The sequence below is a fragment of the Calliphora vicina genome, chromosome 2 (genome assembly GCF_958450345.1).
Source record: "Calliphora vicina chromosome 2, idCalVici1.1, whole genome shotgun sequence".
NCBI lineage: Eukaryota > Metazoa > Arthropoda > Insecta > Diptera > Calliphoridae > Calliphora > Calliphora vicina.
Genome location: NC_088781.1, coordinates 13,593,364 through 13,616,027, shown reverse-complemented (window position 1 = coordinate 13,616,027; position 22,664 = coordinate 13,593,364). Strand labels below are relative to the sequence as shown.

Genomic DNA, 22,664 nt, shown 5'->3' with positions numbered 1-22,664 from the left:
AGAAATATTATTAAGCAATTTGAAAAATAATTGATAAACAAAATTTAAATTTTAAGAAGAGATCAACAAATAGAAATAGATATAAGATAACTTGAGGTTAATTTAATTTAAATCTTACTCCTCCCCATAGTCTTAACTCGATCCAACTCTGAAACTGTTTAATTTTTAAAACTTAAACCATCAAGGTCATTTTGTATAAATTCATTCTTAATGTTCTGCTTTCTGTTTTTTAGAAGGAATTTAAAGACCATTAAGACAGAAGAAACAAAACATTTTTTCAGGCTCCAACAATCTATGTACAATGTGTTTTTTTTTCATTTGTATGACCCAAACCAGACAGAAAACTAATCAGAATTTTAAATTAAAACGTTTTTTTTTCGGGGTATAATTTGATGGCATGAAATTTCCGGCCAAGAAAATCAAATAAAAATCCTACAATACAACAACAATAACATGAATAAATGAAAGAATGAACAAAAAAAAAATAACAATCATTCCAAACAACAACACCTTATGTCATTTTGACAGAATGACAGACACACACATACCAGCAACATAAAACACTGACAGACCATACATTCAGTTTGAGAGGCACACATATAAAACTGATCTTTTGGATCAAGGAATACTAAAACTACAACAACAACATCAGCAAATAACAAAATGTCAGAGCCAGGCTCTTCAATCTATAAAGATTGAATTTTTTTCTTTAGTTTTTTTGTTGTTATTTTTGTGTTACAGAATACAAGGTGGGTTTTGTTAAAATGTCAGTTTTAAATTGTATGAAAACTAAATTTTAACATATTTTTCTGTTAACGAAAATAAAAAATAAAAAAAAAAACAAAAAACCAAAATAATACTACACACACTCATTCACTCCCCACAATAATTTAACACAACCTGTGTGTACGTTTCTACAGAGTAGAGTATTCATTCTGGGTACACAGTATCTTTTTGTACAACAACATGATCAATTCAACCAAACACAACAACAACAAAATCTATGGAGATGGAAAAAAATTAACAAGAGATAAAAATCTCAAGGGCATGACCGTTAATGTTTGAGCTTTTAAATTCGAACTTACAACAACAGCTAAAATAACAACAATTTCAAAACAAAACAAAAATTCAGCTTAAATTTAACAGAAGATACTACAAATGCCCGTTTTCCATTTGAAATTATTGTCAATGTTCGAAATTCATTTTGAAAAAATCCAAACATTCATGTTTAAGGGAAGGCTTTAATTTAACACAAATACGCCCTGTATATATAATTAATTTATGATTTTTGGTTAATTTATATACCCCACATAATCAGTTTAAATGTTTTGTATATTTGAAATTTAAACTTAATTGATTTTGTTTTTGTTGTTAAAATTTTACTTTCTTTTTTTCTCCAATTTTGTTATGTTAAATATTATGTTTTACTAAATGTTTCTTTTTGGTTTTTAAAAGTTTTAATTATAGTGTATTCTTGATAAACTAACTATACACATTATGATTCAGTCAGTTACTTTTTTAGTTAGACGCATTTTAAAGACTATATGAATTGTCATGTAAAAACTATGTCCGGTATCAGAGTCAGGCAGTGACTCATTTCAAACATTCAGATTTTTGAACTGAGAACATAACAATTTATTTAAAAAAATATTCATGACTAAAATCTTTAATTTAATTTATTAAATACATATCTGTGGACTTTTGATCAAACAACTTAAGTGGAATTTTCAAATTGTAAAAATGTTTAAACGGTCATATAGCAGCAGTTAAGCAAGTAGTAAATGTATTCTTTATATACAGTAATTTCCACTAATGTCTTATCAGTTAGCTGACTATAATTTATATATTTTAGGTCATTTGACACTCTTTTCAGTGCAGAGATAAATCAATTGGTTACATTATATGGACCAATATCTAGCGTGAAGACAATTGTCATTTAAGTGCCTCTAAGTAATCTAGAGTGTAGTCACTTTGGTTATTTCTTTTACACTTTTTTTGTAAGTAATACAAACTGGTTTTATACAAATTGTGTTGATATAATTCTCATACATTTAATTTTATTTTTGCTTAATTATACTGACAGCTCATGTAACCTAACGTGAAATCAATTGTCACTTTAGTATCTTTAGGTAACCTAGAGGGTAGTATCTAGAAGTGCACTTCAAAAATAGTTATTTTTTAATCTTTGGAGAGTTGTTGTGAACCCCTTGACTACTTTGCACCAGACAGTGATAAATCAATAGTTGGGGACAGTCACCAGTATTACTAGTAGTAGATTTATCATTTTAAGATATTGCTAATTCTGTAACAAGTGCTGACCCTAAATGATACGTAAAATCACTAGTTCCTGACAGTCACATAAAAATATAAACAAAAATACTACGATAGTATCCCACATGAGATAAACATAGTCAAAATACGTAGAATTACATATTTACATACACAAAAAATCAATTTAATATGTTTAATATGTACTCCCTTTCTACCCAAAAATATTTGTTTTGGTATTTCTACTACAGGTTTAAAAAAAGTATTATTTTCACTACTTTTTCCAAAAAGTAGTATTAATACTACTTTTTCCAAAAAAGTAGTATTTCTACTATTTTTTTAAAGTAGTATTTCTTCAACTTTTTTATAAAAGTAGTATTTTTAGTAATATTTCCACTATTTTTTTTTCTAAAAAAAAGTAGTATTTCTACTATTGTTTTTAAAAGGACTATCTTTATTAGTATTTTTTCTAAAAAAGGAGTAGAAACACTTTTTCTAAAAAGTAGAATTTATACTAAAAGTATTTCTACTACTTTTTTTAAAAAGTAGTATTTCTACTACTATTTCTAAAAATAGCTTATTCCAAAAAGCAGTATTTCTACTACCTTTTCTAAAAAGTACTTATTACAAAAAGTAATATTTTTACTACTTTTTCTAAAAAACTACTTTTTGGAATAAGCTATTTTTAGAAAAAGTAGTAGAAATACTACTTTTTTTAAAAAAAGTAGTAGAAATACTACTTTTTAAAAAAAGTAGTAAAAATACTACTTTTTAAAAAAAGTAGTAGAAATACTTTTAGTATAAATTCTACTTTTTCTAAAAAGTAGTGTTTTTACTAGTTTTTCTTCTATTGTTTTTAAAAAGTACTATCTTTAGTAGTATTTTTTTCTAAAAAAGGAGTAGAAACACTTTTTCTAAAAAGTAGAATTTATACTAAAGGTATTTCTACTACTTTTTTAAAAAAGTAGTATTTTTACTACTTTTTTTAAAAAGTAGTATTTCTACTACTTTTTAAAAAAAAGTAGTATTTCTACTACTTTTTCTAAAAATAGCTTATTCCAAAAAGTAGTATTTCTACTACCTTTTCTAAAAAGTACTTATTACAAAAAGTAGTATTTTTACTTTTTCTAAAAGTAGTATTTTTACTACTTTTTCTAAAAAGTAGTATTTTTACTACTTTTTCTAAAAAGTAGTATTTCTACTACTGTTTCTAGATAGTAGTAGAAATATTTATACTACTTTAAAAAAAAATGTATTTTTAATAATTTAAGTAGTATTTTTAATACCATTTTGTAAAATGTGGTAGACCAGCTGTCCCCTGATTCATTCGAATACAAAAAATTCAAACAATCGAGGAACAAATTTGTTTTATATTCGAATGAATACAATTTTTTAATTTGGAATAAAAAATTATTCGATCAAATATTGTCGATTAATCCAATATTCGAATAAATTTATTTTAAAGTTAAATTTTAGAAAAAATATTTTAAAGAAACAAAGACAATACACGCAGAGAAAAAACATGGTTGTGGTAAACATAATCTGAGAGCAATATACATATTATGTATGATAAGATTTATGATTGTAGTCCAAACATATTATGATCACTATTAGTATTATAAAATCTCATATTATGATCAAATATAGTCGTAATATTGGGTGTATGATTTAAAAATGCGGTATTTACAATAGATGGCGTGGCATTTGAACGCGGTTTTTGTTTTTGATGTCATTTTGGAAGGTACGTATCTGTCGTTTATTCTCACTTAGTTATTGAATATTATCGTGTAAACAACAAAGTTTTTTTGCCTCGAAAGTGTAGAATTGTGTACCAACAAAACGTCATATGCGGGAAGTTTTGCTTTACTTCTTTAATTTGAAAAACATTTTGAAAAGCATTGTCACGCAATAATGAACTTTCGACATTGCCAAAGCAAAATCTATTGAGTTTATGAACACTATGCATTAATTTAATTCTGAAAAAAGAGGTGTAGTGACATTTAAAGTAGACCTTAACTTAATTATAATTTGGTAATTAATTTTTTTTCTTTGTAACAAATACATGTATTTAAAAAACTCTGCATATGAAATGAGTTATTCCATTACAAAAAAAAAATATAACAAAAACCAAAACAACATTTATTAAAATTCGTGCAACAGCCTCCAAAAAATTGTAGCATCTTGAAAAAAAAACACTTAAAATAAAAGCAGCTGCATACAAGACATATGAATACATTGACTGGTGGTTGGCATGTTAAGAGAGTCATCTTCAATGCCTTTTGTTAATAGTTACCATCAAAAAACACCAAAAGCCAAAAAAATACAAAAATAAAAAAAAAACTATAAGACAACCATCAAAATGATGTCCAAAAACCAAAACAGGTTAGAGAACACCAAAAATACTTAAAAAATACCAAACAAAAAAAACACAAACAATTTTTTTAAATACTTGTATAAGTAAGGTAACTTTTCTTGGGGGTACCAAATGCAATGCTGGGTTTTTTTATAAATTGGAACCTGGAATTTAAATTTCCACTGATGTTTTTATGAGTCTAAGTATGTGTGTGTGTATGCTGATAAAAAAAACACTACAAATTAAAATTTATTTCAATGACGGTCTGCATATTTTTTGGGGGTATTTTTATGGTTTTGAAAAACAGCATCCAGTCAAAACAACCAACAAATTGTTGTTGAAAAATAAAAGCAGGTGTGAGTTTTTGGTTATTTGTTCATCATTATTACTGGGATACTGTTTGGTTGTTTTCTAGTTATAAGATTAAAACAAATTGCCACAATTTATTTGAATTCTTTCCAAATTTTTGTTTAAAAAACTAAATTTTCAAAGATTATTTATTGCATTTTTGTTGAGTAAGTCTTAAATTGTATTTAGTGTTGTTTTAGTTTTTAATTAAAGTAAGTAAGTCCCTAAAGGTGTTGTAGGGTACTTACAATAAAATAAAAAAATATAAAATATAAGGTTTAACAGACACACAATTCACGCAATCATGTTGAAGAACAAATCAACAACAACAAACAACACCCAGGAATCCAAAAAGAATATTTCAAAAATCTTTAACGTTGGCAAACAAAACACAAAAACCAAAGAAGTCGTTGAAAAAAAATTAAGCATCTGCTGCATAATTTTTTTTGTTCTACACACAAGACACGCATTGAGCAAAAGAAAGATACAATGGAATGTTAAGTTTGTTTTCACGAAAATTTATAATAAAAAATCAACAACCAGCCAAATGATGATCATTATTATTACGAGATAATGATCATTATTTTAAACAACAAGAAGGATGGTTTGTTATTTTTTTTTGTATATTCTAAGTTGATGATCATATGTACATATATACAACGTATATACATATATGAGATTGTTTAATGTTAGTGTGTAAAAAGAAATAAAAATATGCTGCTGCAATATGCACAAACAACATACAGTGGGGTTAATGAATACAAAAATGTAAAACAATGTGAACAAAAAATTATTTTAATTTCTGATAAAAGACCATTCCGTTAACCGATCAGAACCAGAACTGCACTAGAACTGAACTAGAACTGAACTAGAACTGAACTAGAACTGAACTAGAACTGAACTAGAACTGAACTAGAACTGAACTAGAACTGAACTAGAACTGAACTAGAACTGAACTAGAACTGAACTAGAACTGAACTAGAACTGAACTAGAACTGAACTAGAACTGAACTAGAACTGAACTAGAACTGAACTAGAACTGAACTAGAACTGAACTAGAACTGAACTAGAACTGAACTAGAACTGAACTAGAACTGAACTAGAACTGAACTAGAACTGAACTAGAACTGAACTAGAACTGAACTAGAACTGAACTAGAACTGAACTAGAACTGAACTAGAACTGAACTAGAACTGAACTAGAACTGAACTAGAACTGAACTAGAACTGAACTAGAACTGAACTAGAACTGAACTAGAACTGAACTAGAACTAGAACTGAACTAGAACTGAACTAGAACTGAACTAGAACTGAACTAGAACTGAACTAGAACTGAACTAGAACTGAACTAGAACTGAACTAGAACTGAACTAGAACTGAACTAGAACTGAACTAGAACTGAACTAGAACTGAACTAGAACTGAACTAGAACTGAACTAGAACTGAACTAGAACTGAACTAGAACTGAACTAGAACTGAACTAGAACTGAACTAGAACTGAACTAGAACTGAACTAGAACTGAACTAGAACTGAACTAGAACTGAACTAGAACTGAACTAGAACTGAACTAGAACTGAACTAGAACTGAACTAGAACTGAACTAGAACTGAACTAGAACTGAACTAGAACTGAACTAGAACTGAACTAGAACTGAACTAGAACTGAACTAGAACTGAACTAGAACTGAACTAGAACTGAACTAGAACTGAACTAGAACTGAACTAGAACTGAACTAGAACTGAACTAGAACTGAACTAGAACTGAACTAGAACTGAACTAGAACTGAACTAGAACTGAACTAGAACTGAACTAGAACTGAACTAGAACTGAACTAGAACTGAACTAGAACTGAACTAGAACTGAACTAGAACTGAACTAGAACTGAACTAGAACTGAACTAGAACTGAACTAGAACTGAACTAGAACTGAACTAGAACTGAACTAGAACTGAACTAATGCTGAGTTGAAGTCGTGTAAAGTTCAGAAAGTTACAGATCTCAATGCGGTGAAGAACTTAGAAGCAAAAGAACGAGCGAAAAAAATGAGGTCAAATTTTATAAAAAAATACACCTGCTGTGGGATGAATGATGAAACTTATGTACTGGCAGACTTTTAACAATATTCTGGTCAAGATTTTTATGTGGCTGATGGAGGAGGTGAAGGAGGAGGTTCATTAACAATACAATTAAGAGAGCTATATTCGGTTGTCCCTTCACCAAATTATACTTCAAAATACAAATTTTAAATATTTTTAGGTAAACAAAATTTTCCAAAGTTGTTTTTTTTAATTTTTTGGAGTTTTTTTTTCGAATTGTTATTTTGAAATTTTAAATATTTTTAAATTTTAAAAAATATTATTTTTGTGTTTTAAATTTTTTTTGGTGAAAAAAAAATTGGGTTAAAATACCGATTTTGCTGATTTTAACTTGGTTTCAACTGACAGACGGACGAACAGACAGACAGGCGGACATGGCTTAATCGACTCCGCTATCTGTAAGGATCCAGAATATTTATAGTTTATAGGGTCTGAAAATTATATTGTGGAAATTACAAACGGAATGACAAACTTATATATACCCTTCTCACGAAGTTGAAGGGTATAAAAACACACAAAAATCCCTGAAGTTTCTTGTGGGACAAGCCATTTGCAGTTGTTGCAAAAGAAGCCAATCATTTATGACATCAAGCACGATAAACACAGAAATATATATTACTGAGTGTTTACAAAAACGGCTTCATATTTCTGGCCCGATTTGACACCATGTCACTTTGGAAAAAAGGACTTGATTGGTATTCAAACAATAATGATAATTTTTTACCACGAGAGGCAAATCCACCCAACTGTCCAGAACTTCCAGTGGAAAGGTATTGGGCTCTTGTAAAAAAAGAATTAAAGAACAAAGGAAAGATGACCCAGGGGGACAATTCTCGTTCTGTTAAACGGTGAAATGAAAAAAAAATTCATTTTCGTTTTCATAAAAACTTTTCATATTATCATAACACAATTACACAAATTGCGATTCCCGTTCTTTTAATGATTTTTCATTCCAATTGTTCTTTTCATATGAAAACATTTAAATTTATCACTAAACGAGAATCAGAAACACTATGAAACTATGAAAAAACTTTTCATTTCACATGTCCGATTTAAAGCGTAAGTGGACCACCTCGTCCAAAAAGGTAACGGAATCAACTATAGAGGCGATTTACTTAAACTTCAATCCCAGTATTTTCGCGAAAGTTATAGATATTATTGTAAAGATTTCAGTATTTTAAGTAAATCTGCTTTCTTAATGAGCGGTGAGCATTCAACACATAGATGCTATTTTAACGTATTTTAAAAAGTTATTTTTTTTTTCAACAATTCATCTGAAAAATGTCGAGCCCACTGTGCAGCGTTAGCATTAAATGCAACATCATCAATATTATTGTAATCAAGCATCAGTAATACAGAAGCAAAATAACAAATTTTTTGTAGTATTTTTGTTGCTGTTGTTGTTTTTTGTTTATTTGTAACTTTTTTTTATTGTTTAAGTTGTTTTTGTAGTTTTTTTTTTGTTAACCAAAGGCATTCTTAACAAAATGAACAAAACGAAATGAAAAACAAAACAATAAAGAATCTACAATAAACTACAATAAGAACAGCAACAACAACAGAGGCAGCAGCAATAAGACAAACAAGCCATTGAGCCAAACAATACCACAGATTTTTGTTGTTGTTTTTGTTGTTGCTTATTTTAATAGTGGAGTAGAATGGAGTGGAGTGGCATTTTATGCACAATCAACAGATGACGATGATGTTGCTGATGATGCTGTTGTTGGTTTGGTTTTGGTCATGATGATCATGAAAATGATGAAGATGACGATGGTGGTGATTATGTATAGTTGTTGTTGTTCTTGTTGTTAGTTGGTGTTGTCAGGTTAAATGAGAGGGGGAGCTTCAACGTAAGAGGCGCGTGTGCTTTGGTGAAAACCAGCCACTTTTAGTAACAACAACAGCAAACAACAACGAGTAGTACCAGTAGCTAAAGATTCCATTAAAAAATAGCTCTGCTTATTACTCCTCTTAACAAAAACAAAAAATGTTACAAACATACTACACAACAGCAGCAGCAGCATATGAAAACACACACATGCAGGCTTTAGCAGCAAGCATACAATTTAAGCTTACAGTGAGACAAAAAAGTGTTCGTCAAGTTGTAAATGTCTGCCAGAATTTTATAATAATTTGAAACGAAAAGGCTTAAAAGTCTGTCTCTGTTTTTTGTAGTTCAATGTTGGCATTTTAAAAATTTTGTTTATGAAAATGGGTTTACGTTCTAGGTGTCATAACTTTGAATTGCAAAACCAGACTTCTCATATTTAGTATGGAAACATTAGACAACATTAAAACCTTTCAGATGACTTCATATTTATTGAAATATAATGTAACGTCCTAAAGTTATGTTATCTTGGACTAAAATATATATAAATTTCTTATGTATTTTTAAATTTTACAAAAAAATGATTGTGTTCTCACACTTTATCAATCACTGTACTGTATTCAACCTAATAAAAGAAGAAAGTGCTTATTTTGCCTTCACTTGGCCATATTTATATTGCTACTACTGCTGCTGGATTTTTTTTTATTTTTTATTTCAATTTTATTTAAGAGTAGAGTATAGTTTGTTTGGTTATTGATTAAAAAATATTACAGCCACAAAAGCAGAAAAAGAATACAATATAAAAATAATAAAATAAAAGATGTCTTAAAGTAGTTCATCAGCAAAATCGATGACATGGTATTTTTATTATTATCATCAGCATCTACTATATAATTTTGTTTCTAGTTTCTAGCTTTGTGTATTTTTTTTTTTATTTTAATTTGTTTTATTATGATTTTTTTCCATATTAAACTAAAACAAAACAAAAAATGAATATTATTAAAAACAGAATTCAAATTAAATGGGTTTGTTGTGGAAAATAAATTATAATTGTTGGAATTTTTTTTAAAAATGATTAGAAAGCTTGTTTGTTTTGAAGTAATGTTTATAAAATCAAACTTTATTTCAAACTCATAGGTATTTCCTTAAAATTTAGTCATCAAAATTTAAGTTTTTGAGGGCCGACCACTGCTCTAAACAAATTCAAAACTCCGTATTTGAGAATATTAATCAATAATTTATTTTAGGTACATGACTTAAAAATGCGGGATTTACAATAGATAGCATATCTTTAGAATGCGGTTTTTGAAGGGTCCATAGCTGTATTTATTCTCACTTATTTATATAAACTGTAAACAAAATATTATTTTTTGTTGCTACGAAAATGTTGAATTTTGTGGCAACAAAGGGTCATATGCGGGAAGTTTTGCTTTACTTCTTTAATTTGATAAATGAGTCGCAAAGCACACCGGTTGCTCACCAAAGCCTATGGTGAATGTTTTCCATCGGTTTCAATGTGTGAGAGATGGTTTGTGATGGTTCAGAAGTAGTGATTTTGACACGGAAGACAAAGATCGCTTAGGCCAGCCAAAATCGTTTGAAGACCAAGAATTGGAGGCATTAATCCATGAAGATTGTTTTAAAACTCTACAAGAGCTTGCAAAAACATTGCTAGCTACTCAAACAGCAATTTCGAATTTCGTTTGCGAGAAGCAGGATTAATCCAAAAGCTGTGAAATAAATTGAAGCCAAGAGACCTTGAAAGACGTTTTGTATAACTGAAATTCTGCTTAAACGCACCGTACCATTACTTGTGATGAAAAATGGATCCATTACGATATACCGAAGATTAAGAGGTCGAATTTGAAGCCCGGCCGACCAGCCAAATCGATACCAAAGACAAATATCCATGAATCTGAGGTAATGCTCTGTATTTGGTGGTAGCAAAATGGTCCTATCTATTATAAGCTGCTGAAATCTGAGCATTTGCCGAAAAATACCTGACATGAAACCCTAATATTATATCATGTCAACGCTCGACTACATGCTGTAATATCTATTAAAAACTATTTAGAATGAAGTGTTTGGGAAGTTTTCCCTCATCCGCCTTATAGTCCACACCTTGCCAAGTCCGACTACTATTTTTTTCGATCAAATCAGAAAGCGCTCTCTGAGAGCTCAAAAGCTGAGCAGTTCTTTTGGCTCAGAATCCATATGTTGCCAGAAAGATTGGAAAAAGTCACAGCTTACAAATGGCCAATACTTTGAATAAATTTATATTGTACTAAAGTTTTAAAATAAGAGTTATCAATTTTTTAAAACATAAATAAAAAATTTAATTACGAAATTGTTGATATCAATTAATAAATTGTTTGATTTAGCTGCAACCATCAAAATTATAGCTTTTTCTACCCGCTAAAGGATTGAAAAAGTCTCTGAAATTCCAAATTATTCTAAAATAGAGGTAGTCGTATATGTCTCTGCCATTAGTGGGCCGATTTTACCTATTTACTGACTTGTCTATAGTCAAGACAATTGATAAGACTATAGTCAAGACTATTGACAGGATTATAGACAAGAAAATTTACAGTCAAGACTACAGTCAATAATAATAACAAGGCTATAGTCATTGACTTGCCTATAGTCAAGACTATTGAGAAGATGATAGTCATAGACTTGTCTATAGTCTAGACTGTCGACAAAACTATAGTCATTGACTTATATATAGTCTAGACTATAATCAATATTATTAACTAGACTATACTCATTGACTTTTAATAGTCAATATTATTGACAAGACTATAGTCATTGACTTGTCTATAGTCAAGACTATAGCCTAGACTATTAAAAGGATTATAGACAAGACTATTTTAGGTCAATACTATTAACAAGACTATTGTCATTGGCTTGTCTATAGTTAAGACTATTGAAAATTCGATAGTCATTGACTTATCTATAGTCAAGACTATTGACTTGCCTATCGGCAAGACTATTGACAATACTTACATATATTCAAGACAATTTACAAGACTATAGTCAAGACAATTGACATGACTATATACAATACTATTTTCAGTCAAAACTACAGTCAATATTATTAAAAAGATTATAGTCATATAGTCAAGACTATTAACAGGATTATAGACAAGATAAGTTTAAGTCAAGACTACAGTCAATACTATTAACATGACTATTGAGAATTCGATAGTCATTGACTTAACTATAGTCAAGACTAATGACTTGTCTATAGGTAATACTATTGACAAGACTTTCGTATATTCAAGATAATTTACAAGACTATAATCATAGAGAATTATACATAGTTAGAGACACTTCTATTTGTCAAACAAAAATACAAAAAATAATTTTTCTGATACAACAACAAAATACATTGACTACCATGTATTTTGTTGTAGCAAGAGTTAGGTTTTTGACAACAGACTTAGGTTTTTGACAATTACGTCTCGTCTCTATGTTACCGTATGACTATAATCAAGACAATTGACATGACTATATACAATACTATTTGCAATCAAGATTACAAGGAGTATACCCGATAAATTGATATAATATCATGTGTGCAAGTTGTTTAGTGCCTTCGGAAAGGCACCAAATAATATCAACAGAAAGACGGACATGAGCTAGATAAAGTAGATCGCAGTAGTGTTTAAAATCACTTCACATTTTTAATACAAATTAACAGTTGGTACTATAAATATCAGTGAACATTTTTCCAAAATTAATTATGGAGGTTATTTTAAAAAAATATTTAAAAAAAATTATTACAACTGTTTAACTGTAACTGTACACAAATTTAACAATAAAAGATTTTTATTTCAATTCCCACTTAATTTAATCATAAATACATTTTTTATAGTCGCACTCCTTAGTAACAAAATCTTTGGAAAATCAAATACAAAGCATTCTACTTGAAAGTATTATTCTGTTAACAAAGAAAACTAAGTAATTTTGTCAAGTATATCTACCTTTCTACATAGCTGTTTCAATAAAAATAAATCAATTTATCTTTAAATACCATCAATACAGAGTTCGAAACATTTTAGACTGTCTAAATTTAACATGGATCTAATTTTTCTTTCAAAACTAAAACTCTAAAACAACAACAACAAATTAGAATGGCAAATATTTCATAGCCTGGCAAAAACAAAGAAAAAAAGCTGGCAGGCACATCTAATTAGAAAGTGTTGAAAAAAATTCAATACCATTTTTGTTGTTTTTGTGGTACAGCTCTTAACTTATGCAACAGGAAGACAGTAAGAAGAACTTTTTAAAAATAACAAAAACAAAAAAAAACTATTCAAACATTTAAAATTTATTTTGTTACATTTGTGCATGCTGAAAAGTAATAATGATGATGATCAACAACAAAAAAAAACCAACAGGAAAAACAAAACTTTCAACCAAAAACAGAAAACCAAGAAAAAAAAACTTAACTGGTATGCAGTTTAATAAACCTAAAAATACTCGTACCAGAGAAGACAAACTTCTTTTTTTTTCATTCTGGCTTTACATTTCATACACCAGTCTTTACATAAAGCATACCTTTGCCAAGAAAAGTATATAATAATTGAGAAGACAAGAGGGGAATGAGGACGGACGAGGCAGAGAAGAGATATTTTTCATGAACACTTAACTGCCAGATTCTAAAATTTACGTTCCTTAACATATTAGTTGTTGATGTTATTGTCGCTGTTGCTATAGCTGTAGCTGATGCAGCAAAAGCATCAAACGGCACGCTTGCTTGCGGTTGTATTAAAGCAATGCACAACAGCTACCTGAATTACTGAACACGCGTCTTATGTTTAGGTATGTAAGAGTATGACTTGTTTGTCTGTCTGTCCAGCCGTCCGTCCAACCATTCAAACAGACACACTGTTTGTATGTGTTTTTTTTTCATTTCATTTTTTTGTGGTACATTACAAGCATCCCATACCTCCGTCCGTCCTTCCTTTCATCCATGTCTGTCCCATTTTTTTCATACTTTTTGTCTTCAGTTTTTGAAATGTTTAAACGTTCTAAAGTTTTGTTGCTGCTGCAGTGTTTTTTTCGTTTATACATTTAGTTTTTTATTTTAGTTTATAAATTTTAGTACTTTTTTCTTTTCGTTGTATGTAGTTCTTTATGTTGCTGTTCATAATGTTTTAAATGGCCTTTGCATGCATGCAACATGCAGCATCATCTTTTTTTGTGCAAAAAAAAACAAAAAGAGAAAAAATAATAAAAATAAGGAACACAACAACCTCTCCAAAAAGAACCAGTATAAGTAAGTCTATGGTTTATTTCAAGCCACCATCCATCCAACAGAAATTCTATGTATGTTGAATACAGGTTTGTATATGATAGTGTCTTGGATTGTTGTTGTATTTTGGGATACGCCAGTTTAAGCATCAGCAGAAAAATTTCATCCAAAAAAAATTTATTTTAAATGTGAATTTATTTTTTTTTCTTTCGATATGTTTGTAATGATTTTTTTCTTCTGTTGCTTAAAACTTCTAAGTATACAGTATAAATTTTTGTCTTTTTTTTGGGGTTCTTTATTTATTTTGCTTTATTTTTTCCAGCATCATATAATTTTATAAATAGTTTTTGCAGCATTTTTGCCAAAACCCAACAACAAAAAAAACACATATTTTTGTGTTGGTTGCTTGCTAGTAATCAAATGAAATACCAAAAAAATGTTAAGTTTAAAGCCAAATTTGTTAAGAGCAGATGAAAAAAAAAATATAAAAGAAACGGTTGAAGCACATGTTTCTTTTTTAAATACACAGAAAAATCCAAAGACTTAATGTTGTGTTGTGTTGTTAGGCGAAAAAGTGTTAAATGGCTGAATGAAATAAAATTCTGCTCAATTCAGGCATTAACAAATTAAATAATCAATAACTATGGGGAAGAATGTCTAAGGAGTGAGATCGAAAAATTCTTAACATACATATATGTTTATAAAAAAGAAACCACTAAACTTACAGCTTTAATTTTTTTTTTATTTGATTGAAATTATTATTACAATTTACAAAAAAAATTATTTTTATAGTTTTAATCACTAGTGATGAAATTTTGAACCTTTTTCGGAAACCCTTCCATTAACGTTTTTATAGTGCTTTCTGTCACTTTGCTCGAACATGTAGTCCATCTCCGTTTAAAATCTACCACACTTTTGGACACCTTTTTTGTACTCTTCAATTCTCTTTTAACAAGAGCCCAATATCTCTCCACTGGCCTTAGCTCCGGGCAGTTTGGAGGATTTGCCTCTCTTGGTACAAATACCACATTATTGTTCTTGTACCACTCAAGGGCTTGTTTGCCATAGTGACTGGATGCCAAGTCAGGCCAAAAATAAGTGGACACATTATGAAGTCTTATGAATGGAAGCAGCCTTTTTTGTAAACATTCCTTGATGTAAATTTCGGTATTTATAGAGCCCGTTGTAACAAATGAGTGGCTTCTTTTGCCGCAACTGCATATTGCTTGCCATACCAAGAACTTTCTGGGAAATTTTGTCTGCTTTTGGGTCCTAAACTTTTCTTCAACATTCCCTCGAGCATCAGCAACATAAAATTTTTGACCTGGAAGTTGCGAAAAATCTGCCAGAACATACGTTTCGTCATCCATTATGCAGCAAGAATATTTTTTTATAAAACTTGACTTCAATTTCCGTGCTCTGTTTTTGGCCTCTAAATTTTTAGTAGCGTTCCTGTCAGGAACTTTTTGAGCCTTGTATGTTTTTAAACCTGCATTAGCTTTAACTTTTCGTACCAAATAGTCCGAGCACTGAGCTAACCGGGCTGCTTTCCTACCGGATGTGTTGGGAGCTCTTTTGAAAATGCGTTCTATTTTTTTGGCTTTAGAAACATCATGTGGACCATTCCTTCTACCTGAACCAGGTTTTCTATCAACTGACAAGTTCTCCCGGTACTGTTTAATAACATTGGAAACAGTTTGACGGCAGACCTTTGTATGCTTGGCCAACTTTTTGTAAGACCAAGTTGGGTTTTGTTGAAAATATTTAATAATTTCAGTACGCACTTTTTTCTGGTCACTCATTTTAATCAGATTAACAAAAAAATTAATATAATTGACATTACACATAATAACTGACATGTTTTTCAAAGGTAACTTGATCAAAAAAAAATTCAAATAATACTTGGGTTAAAAAATGTAATGAAAAACGTGTGTTAAGAATTTTTCGATCTCACTCCTTAAGTAGGAATATAATGAATGGCAGTGTGACTACAACTAGGAACATGAGTTATTTCCTCATATATTTTTAGAAAGATTTAAGACAATCTTCTTTTATTAAGCACAGGGGCATTAATAAAGTAATGAAATCTTAGCAAACTTGTTTAGTTATGAAAAATTAATGGAAAATAAGGAAAACTTAATTGAGGATTGTTATTTAAAGTTATGGGATCTAAACAGAATATGCAACGGATCCGATTCTTAAAATTTTAACATAGAAACAATTGTACAATTCACAAGGCCTGCTATCATGTCATATAGTCATAATGTTCTAATATTTCATGACTCGGCTGCTCGGCTTAACCGGCTCTTATAAACACAATAAACATAGCATAGAGAAATTTTAGAACAATATGACAATATGATATGATAGGAGACCTTGTGAATTAAACAAATGTGTGCAATAAAACTAATAATAAAATTCTTCCTAAGATAGTTCTATTCATACAGTCTCTTGATTTAGTATAATTCAGATTCATATAATTTATCAGAAAATTAAAAATTTGGCATTTGTTCAAATGTTTAGCATTTATTTTAAAACATTTGCGCAACATAAATTTATTAAAAATATTGGCACTTGTTAGCTATGAACTTTTCCCATCTTTCTGGCAACATATGGATTCCGAGCCAAAAGAACTTTTTGAACTTTTGAGGCCAAGAACGAATTAAGCCAATATCGGATAATATTTGAGACAAGGTCTGGACGTTTTCATGGACACATTTTGTCCCATCAAATACAGAGCATTAACTTAGCGTCATGGATATTTGGCTTTGGTGTCGATTCAGCTGGTTGACCGGGCTTCAAATATGATCTCTTCGGGTTATCTTAATGAATCCATTTTTCATCGCAAATAATGATTCTGTGTACAATTTTTTTACTTTTATAGTTTTCAAGCACCATTTTAGGCATACAAAATCGTCTTTCAAGGTCTCTCGGCTTTAATTCGTATGGACTCAATTTTCATGCATTTGGATGAATACTTCTGCTCGCAAACGTTTTGAATTTGATGCTTAAGAAGCACCCAAATGTTGAGTTTGACAACAATCTTCATGGATTAATCTATACAATTTTTGGTCTTCAAACATTTTTGTCTTCTGTGTCAAAATCACTACTTCTGAACAGAACGTTGAAAACCAATTGAACACATTCACAATAAGCTTTGGTGAGCAACACTTTCGAAAATTTTTGTTTGAATTGATTTCTAAAATCTCAATTTTTCCAATACATACATATTTGCAAGAAAAAGATATTCCGTATTCAAACACCCAGTTTATCAAGGTTTCTTTCCGTAGAAAACAAAAGAGTTAAGACACAGGCACTGTTAATGTCTCTTTCGTTAGACTCCTAAAAAACATAAGAAAGAAACAGTTTGAAGACGAAAATCAAACATGGTGGCCAAATTCGTGAATAAAAACAAAAGACTTGAGACACATGCGCTAAACTTACTCTTTCAGGAAGAAATCTAACATGGCGGCCAAATTCATGTACAAAAACAAAAGACTTAAGACACATGTTATTAACTTACTCTTTCTAAGAGAAATCAAACATGGCGGCCAAATACAGAGATACAAAACAAAAGACTTAAGAAATAAACGTATTTTTAATATAAAAGGAGACAATTAAAAATGGCGCTTAAAATCAGAGTTGATAACAAAATTACTTAAGAGACTTCTTTTAATGGTATATTTAATAGATTTTTTAATAAATTTTTGGTTATTATAAAATTGCACTTACCTATCAATACCGCTAAACCGAATAGTTCGGTATCGAGCATGCCTTGTGTGGCAAAATGTAGACATGTTTGTGTATACACTTCTCTGACTCGACTCTTTGCATCGACTAGGAAGTATAAAGTTTTGGGTTGTTGATTGCCTAAGAGCCTAGAAATAAAATGACAATAATTAATGATAATGTTTAATAATAAAAGAGCTTTATTTGTTAATAAATATTTCAGAAAACCTTTTAAAAAGTTCAAATATTCTTAACAAACATATTTTGAAAAACAATTTCCTTAGAAAAGTTGTCAATTTTTAATTTTTGTTATAATTTTGTAAGGTATACTTTATACAAAAACTTACCTTAGAGCTAAAAATCGTGAGCCCGGTGATAGCTGTTCGGCCGAGGACGCGCATACTTCTAATGGCGCGCTGACAGTACAAAACGCTCGCATGCTGCATCATTATTTGAATGCAACAAATTCGTTGGAAATATTTTTCTAAAAAGAAAAACAAAAAAGAAATGAAAATAAAATAAATTATTATATAGATAAAAACCTAAACAACTAAAAACCATCAATCTTTTATACATATTTTATGATAACAAAACATCAAATTAGAAAAATAAGCAGCTTAACATTCCTTTTCCAGTAAGAGTTTATCAAATATATATCACAAATAGTTTTACGAGCTTTAAATATATCAAAAAAAAATATTTAAAAGCTATAAAAAATTTCACCAAACCAAAATATAAATAAAAAAAACCATGCAACTCAAAACTTACAGACAAGTTTCTAATACCGAAAAAAATAAGTCTTGATATATTGAATTATAAAATAAACCTAATAAAGAAAGTTCACTTTATGTTTAAAAAAAAATAAAATAAAAATATCATAGATTTATGCATAAATTAAATTTAAAACAATATATAACATGTATTTTTTTTTAACGAAAAAATGCTACTGTAGCAGAAAAGCAGCAAGTTTACACCATATAAAGCAGAAGACAAAATAAAACACACATAAATATTTTTTCCTTAACAGCAACCTGAAGAAAAAATATGGTATACATGATAAACAAATTTATTTTTTTCATTTTCGTATGACATTGTTTTCTCTCTAGCAGTTTTGTGTTGGTTTTTTTTTTTTTGAAAAATTTAAAAAAAACACATACAAAATATTTATTAATATTCATGTCTAGTTTCTTTGTTTTAACTATATGTTGAACTTTTTTCCAAAAAAAAAACAACAGAAAACAATAAAATGTTATAAAAAAAACAATATTTATGTATTTTTTCCATAATCAATCAATAGCAGACAGACATAAATTATATTTAATCCCCAAGATGTTGAAAAATTATAAAAAAGAAAGAATATATATGTATAAATAAAACTTAAAGGTTTAGATTAAATTTCAATCACTCATTTTTAGTTTGTAAGCTTTTTTTCTTCTTAATTTATTCATATAAATGAGACGTATTTGTTTAAAAACTGCTATAATTTATGAATAATTTCAAAGGCTTTCAGAAATAAAAAAAAATATATATTTTAATGGAGTTGAAAACATTTTTTAGTTTATAGTAGTTAATATTAAGTGTTATTAAGGCTGGTAATAAAAGTATGTAGAATATTTCACATATTTTTTTATTTTTGTTCGAAATTGATTAGTCTAGGGGGGTAATTATGAATTTTAAAACCAGTATGTTAAATTATGCGTTCATTTAATAATAAGAAAAGGTTTGTGTATATTTTATGTATAATAATTAAAACGAATTGTTTTTGTTGTTGTGTTATTTTTTTTATTAACGTTATAATCTTTTAAGATTGTACTGATTAGTTCGTTAGCGAATTAGTACTAGCAGGCATAGTTTTTCTTAACAAATGTTTGTAATTAATTAAAGTGGATTATAAAAATTGTAAAATCTTTAAACATTTATCAAATATTTTGTTGTTGTATTAGTAGTTTTGAAAATAGTGCTACTGGGATTTACGATGACTTGTGTAAACAATTACACTGGGCTACAAAATATGTAAAACTTGATTATGAACTGAGAGCGTTACAATAAGTCAACTAAATTTTAAATTTTTTTGGTTATGTTTCGGAGTATGTATTTTAAATTTTTGAAAACCTTCAACAAGTTTTAAAGCGGGTGATATTTCAGCTACAGGATAGTATTGAGAATTTTTTAAAACCTTTCTGTAAAAACTACACCTTTCTAAGATTCAGAAAAGCTCTGCTATTATTTTTGTCTATTTTTAAAATATATTTTATAAAAAGTTATTTCAAATTTTCAATTTCAAACCTTTTTAAAATTTTGTTAAATAAATTCAAAAAGGTATAAATTATTGTTTAAAAATATATTAAAGGTACAATGTGGAATAAAAGCCAAAAGGTATTAGGTTAATAACTCTTTGATGTAGTTTGGTTTTGAAATAGAAATTTTCGACAATAATTTGATCAAACTTTTTAAAATGTTGTTAAACAAATTCTAAAAATGTAAGAATATTTCTTTAGAATTTTATTAATCACATATTGCTGAATAACATTCAAAAAGAATTAGGCCAAATTGTTCTAATAATTTTGCCAAACCTTTGATTTGAACTCTTAGATTTTTCTACTTATACATTCTCAGCACAACTAAGTTAGGTCTTTGACAAGGACAGTTTATTTATGAGAAAAACGTTAACCCTTTTAATATCAGTGTCAAAGGTGTTACACTCTTAGGAATCCGTAAAAACTCAATAATTTGGTGAATACTAAAAGTTGCAGTTTTTTGGACAAAATCTTCAAAGATTAAATTGATTTTAATTTAATTAGTAATTGTTCTTAATAGGCTGATAATATTATGTTGTGGTTTTCAAGTGCATATTGCTAAAGAAAATGTACAATTATACTGAATTTGTCATCCCTGTTCAGAAATATGTACGTAACCAGTCCGGAGTAACTAACCAGACTTTTCGTTTCACTGTTAATTAATTCCGTAAGTCTTTACGACCCATGAGTTAGTAATTCCTTACATGTAATTAAAAATTTAATCACACCTTCATCTCGCCTCCAAAAAAAATTAAGTTGTTTACTCTTGTGTGTTGTTTTCCACACATAGCAACATTTTTTTGGGCAGTCAAAATCAAATTCAATTACCTCAAATTATTTTCCTAGTGCAAAATACATAGATATTACATATGTGTGGAAAACCACACACCAAGATAAGCAACGTCACTTTATAAATATGTATATCGATATCTCTGTGATAAAGCAGTAGGAAAAAAATTCATGAGCAATATTATTTAAAAAATATAAAAAAATGTTCATGTGTGGTTTAACACACAAGGGAAAAATTAAGGTTTTTTCCATATTCGAAGGCGTGTGTGTAAAATAATGAAATAATATGGTCATGTATAAGTAGTTAAGAGTCGTTATGTTAGCGTTTTAATCCATTACATGTTAATGAAAGTCTAGAGCAATTCTAAATTAAGTCCATTTATTTAACAAGGGGGAATGACAGTAGAGGGTAGACATTTTAAATCAGTTGAAAGCAATTAATGTTTACTAGCCAAAAATCATTGTTAACTTAAAGGTAAAAGTTCGTGGCTAAGATTCTGTACAAAAAGCCTTTGAAAACCCTTTAGGAAGTCACCAAAAATGTTGTGTTTCTTTTAGCAGTTTCAAGACTAATTGTAACTTTATTGTCATTTTAAGTTATTTGTGTCTGAGTTTTTTTTTGTTTTTTTTTGTTTTGTTAAATATTGTTTATTATTGTTTTTTTATTTTGTATTTTATTTTATATATAGTAAGTTTGTGTGCTTATTTATATTTATTTAGTGTATTGTCATTGTACAAATACTATGCCTAAAAACGGAATAAGGTCAGTAAAAGTTTGTTTGTTATTTGTTTTGAGATTCTTTTTTTTTTGTTTTGTTTGTTTTTCTTACAGTGTGTGTTTTTTCTTCTTCTTTTGTATGTCTTCTTTTACCACTTCTCGAATTTATGTGTGTATGACCGACCGACCGACCGTGTGGTAATAAACAGGGGATATAAATGTTTGTTTAAATATGAGTGTTTGTGTCAGTGTAATGTTTTTTAAAACAATTTGCAATAACACTTACAAACAAACAAACAACGGTTATTTGTTGTTAACAGCACAACAACAACATCAGCAGCAACAGCAACAAAAGCATTATTTTAAAGAAAACTATAGTTTTTTTGTTTGTTTGTTTTGTTATTGTATTGAGGTAGGTGTTGTAATGTTTAACTCAAACAAATGAAAATAAAAGAAGAAAATATACTTTTGTGATTTTTATTTATTTTTTGTGTTTTTTTTATTTAAATTTATGCAGATTTTTTTGAATTTTTTGTTTATATTTTTTATTATTATTTCTTGCTTTATTTGTATATGTATGTTTTTTTTCTCAACTTTATTATTTAAGTGGCCGTTAAATGATGTGTGTAATGAGTTTTAATCATAAACATTTAATGTCCACTTTAATTTCTATTTCATTATTATGATTTTTGAGTGTGAAATTAACAAAAAAAAATAAAAAAAACAAAAATAGTATAAAAACATTAACCCTTAAATGGCATTTCGTTTAAATATGAAGAATATGGACATTTTAATGGTTTAAATTTTATAGGCGCCAACTATTGTTGGAAGCACATATTGTAATTTATTTTCTTGACCTATTCTGTTAACCATAATGCCTAAAATACTTAATTTATTGCTGATATTGGTATTTATACTAAACATTTTATAGAAAAATTATATAGTTTTGTTTAAAATCAAAAAAGGCTAGCTAGTATTT

At 28.7% G+C, this 22,664-nt stretch overlaps 1 protein-coding gene across 2 annotated transcripts in view; it reads right to left on the bottom strand.

The window, feature by feature from the left end:
- ex (expanded) overlaps window positions 1–22,664 on the bottom strand; it is a 70,446-nt gene that overhangs the window by 5,299 nt on the left and 42,483 nt on the right. For both annotated transcript variants that reach the window (XM_065500444.1, XM_065500445.1), the window contains exons 3-4: window positions 18,229–18,365; window positions 17,885–18,030 (exon numbers count right to left, since the gene is read on the bottom strand). In XM_065500444.1, the coding sequence (XP_065356516.1) occupies window positions 17,885–18,030; window positions 18,229–18,320 (238 nt within the window). In that variant the 5' untranslated portion in view covers window positions 18,321–18,365. The remainder of the gene's footprint in view (window positions 1–17,884; window positions 18,031–18,228; window positions 18,366–22,664) is intronic.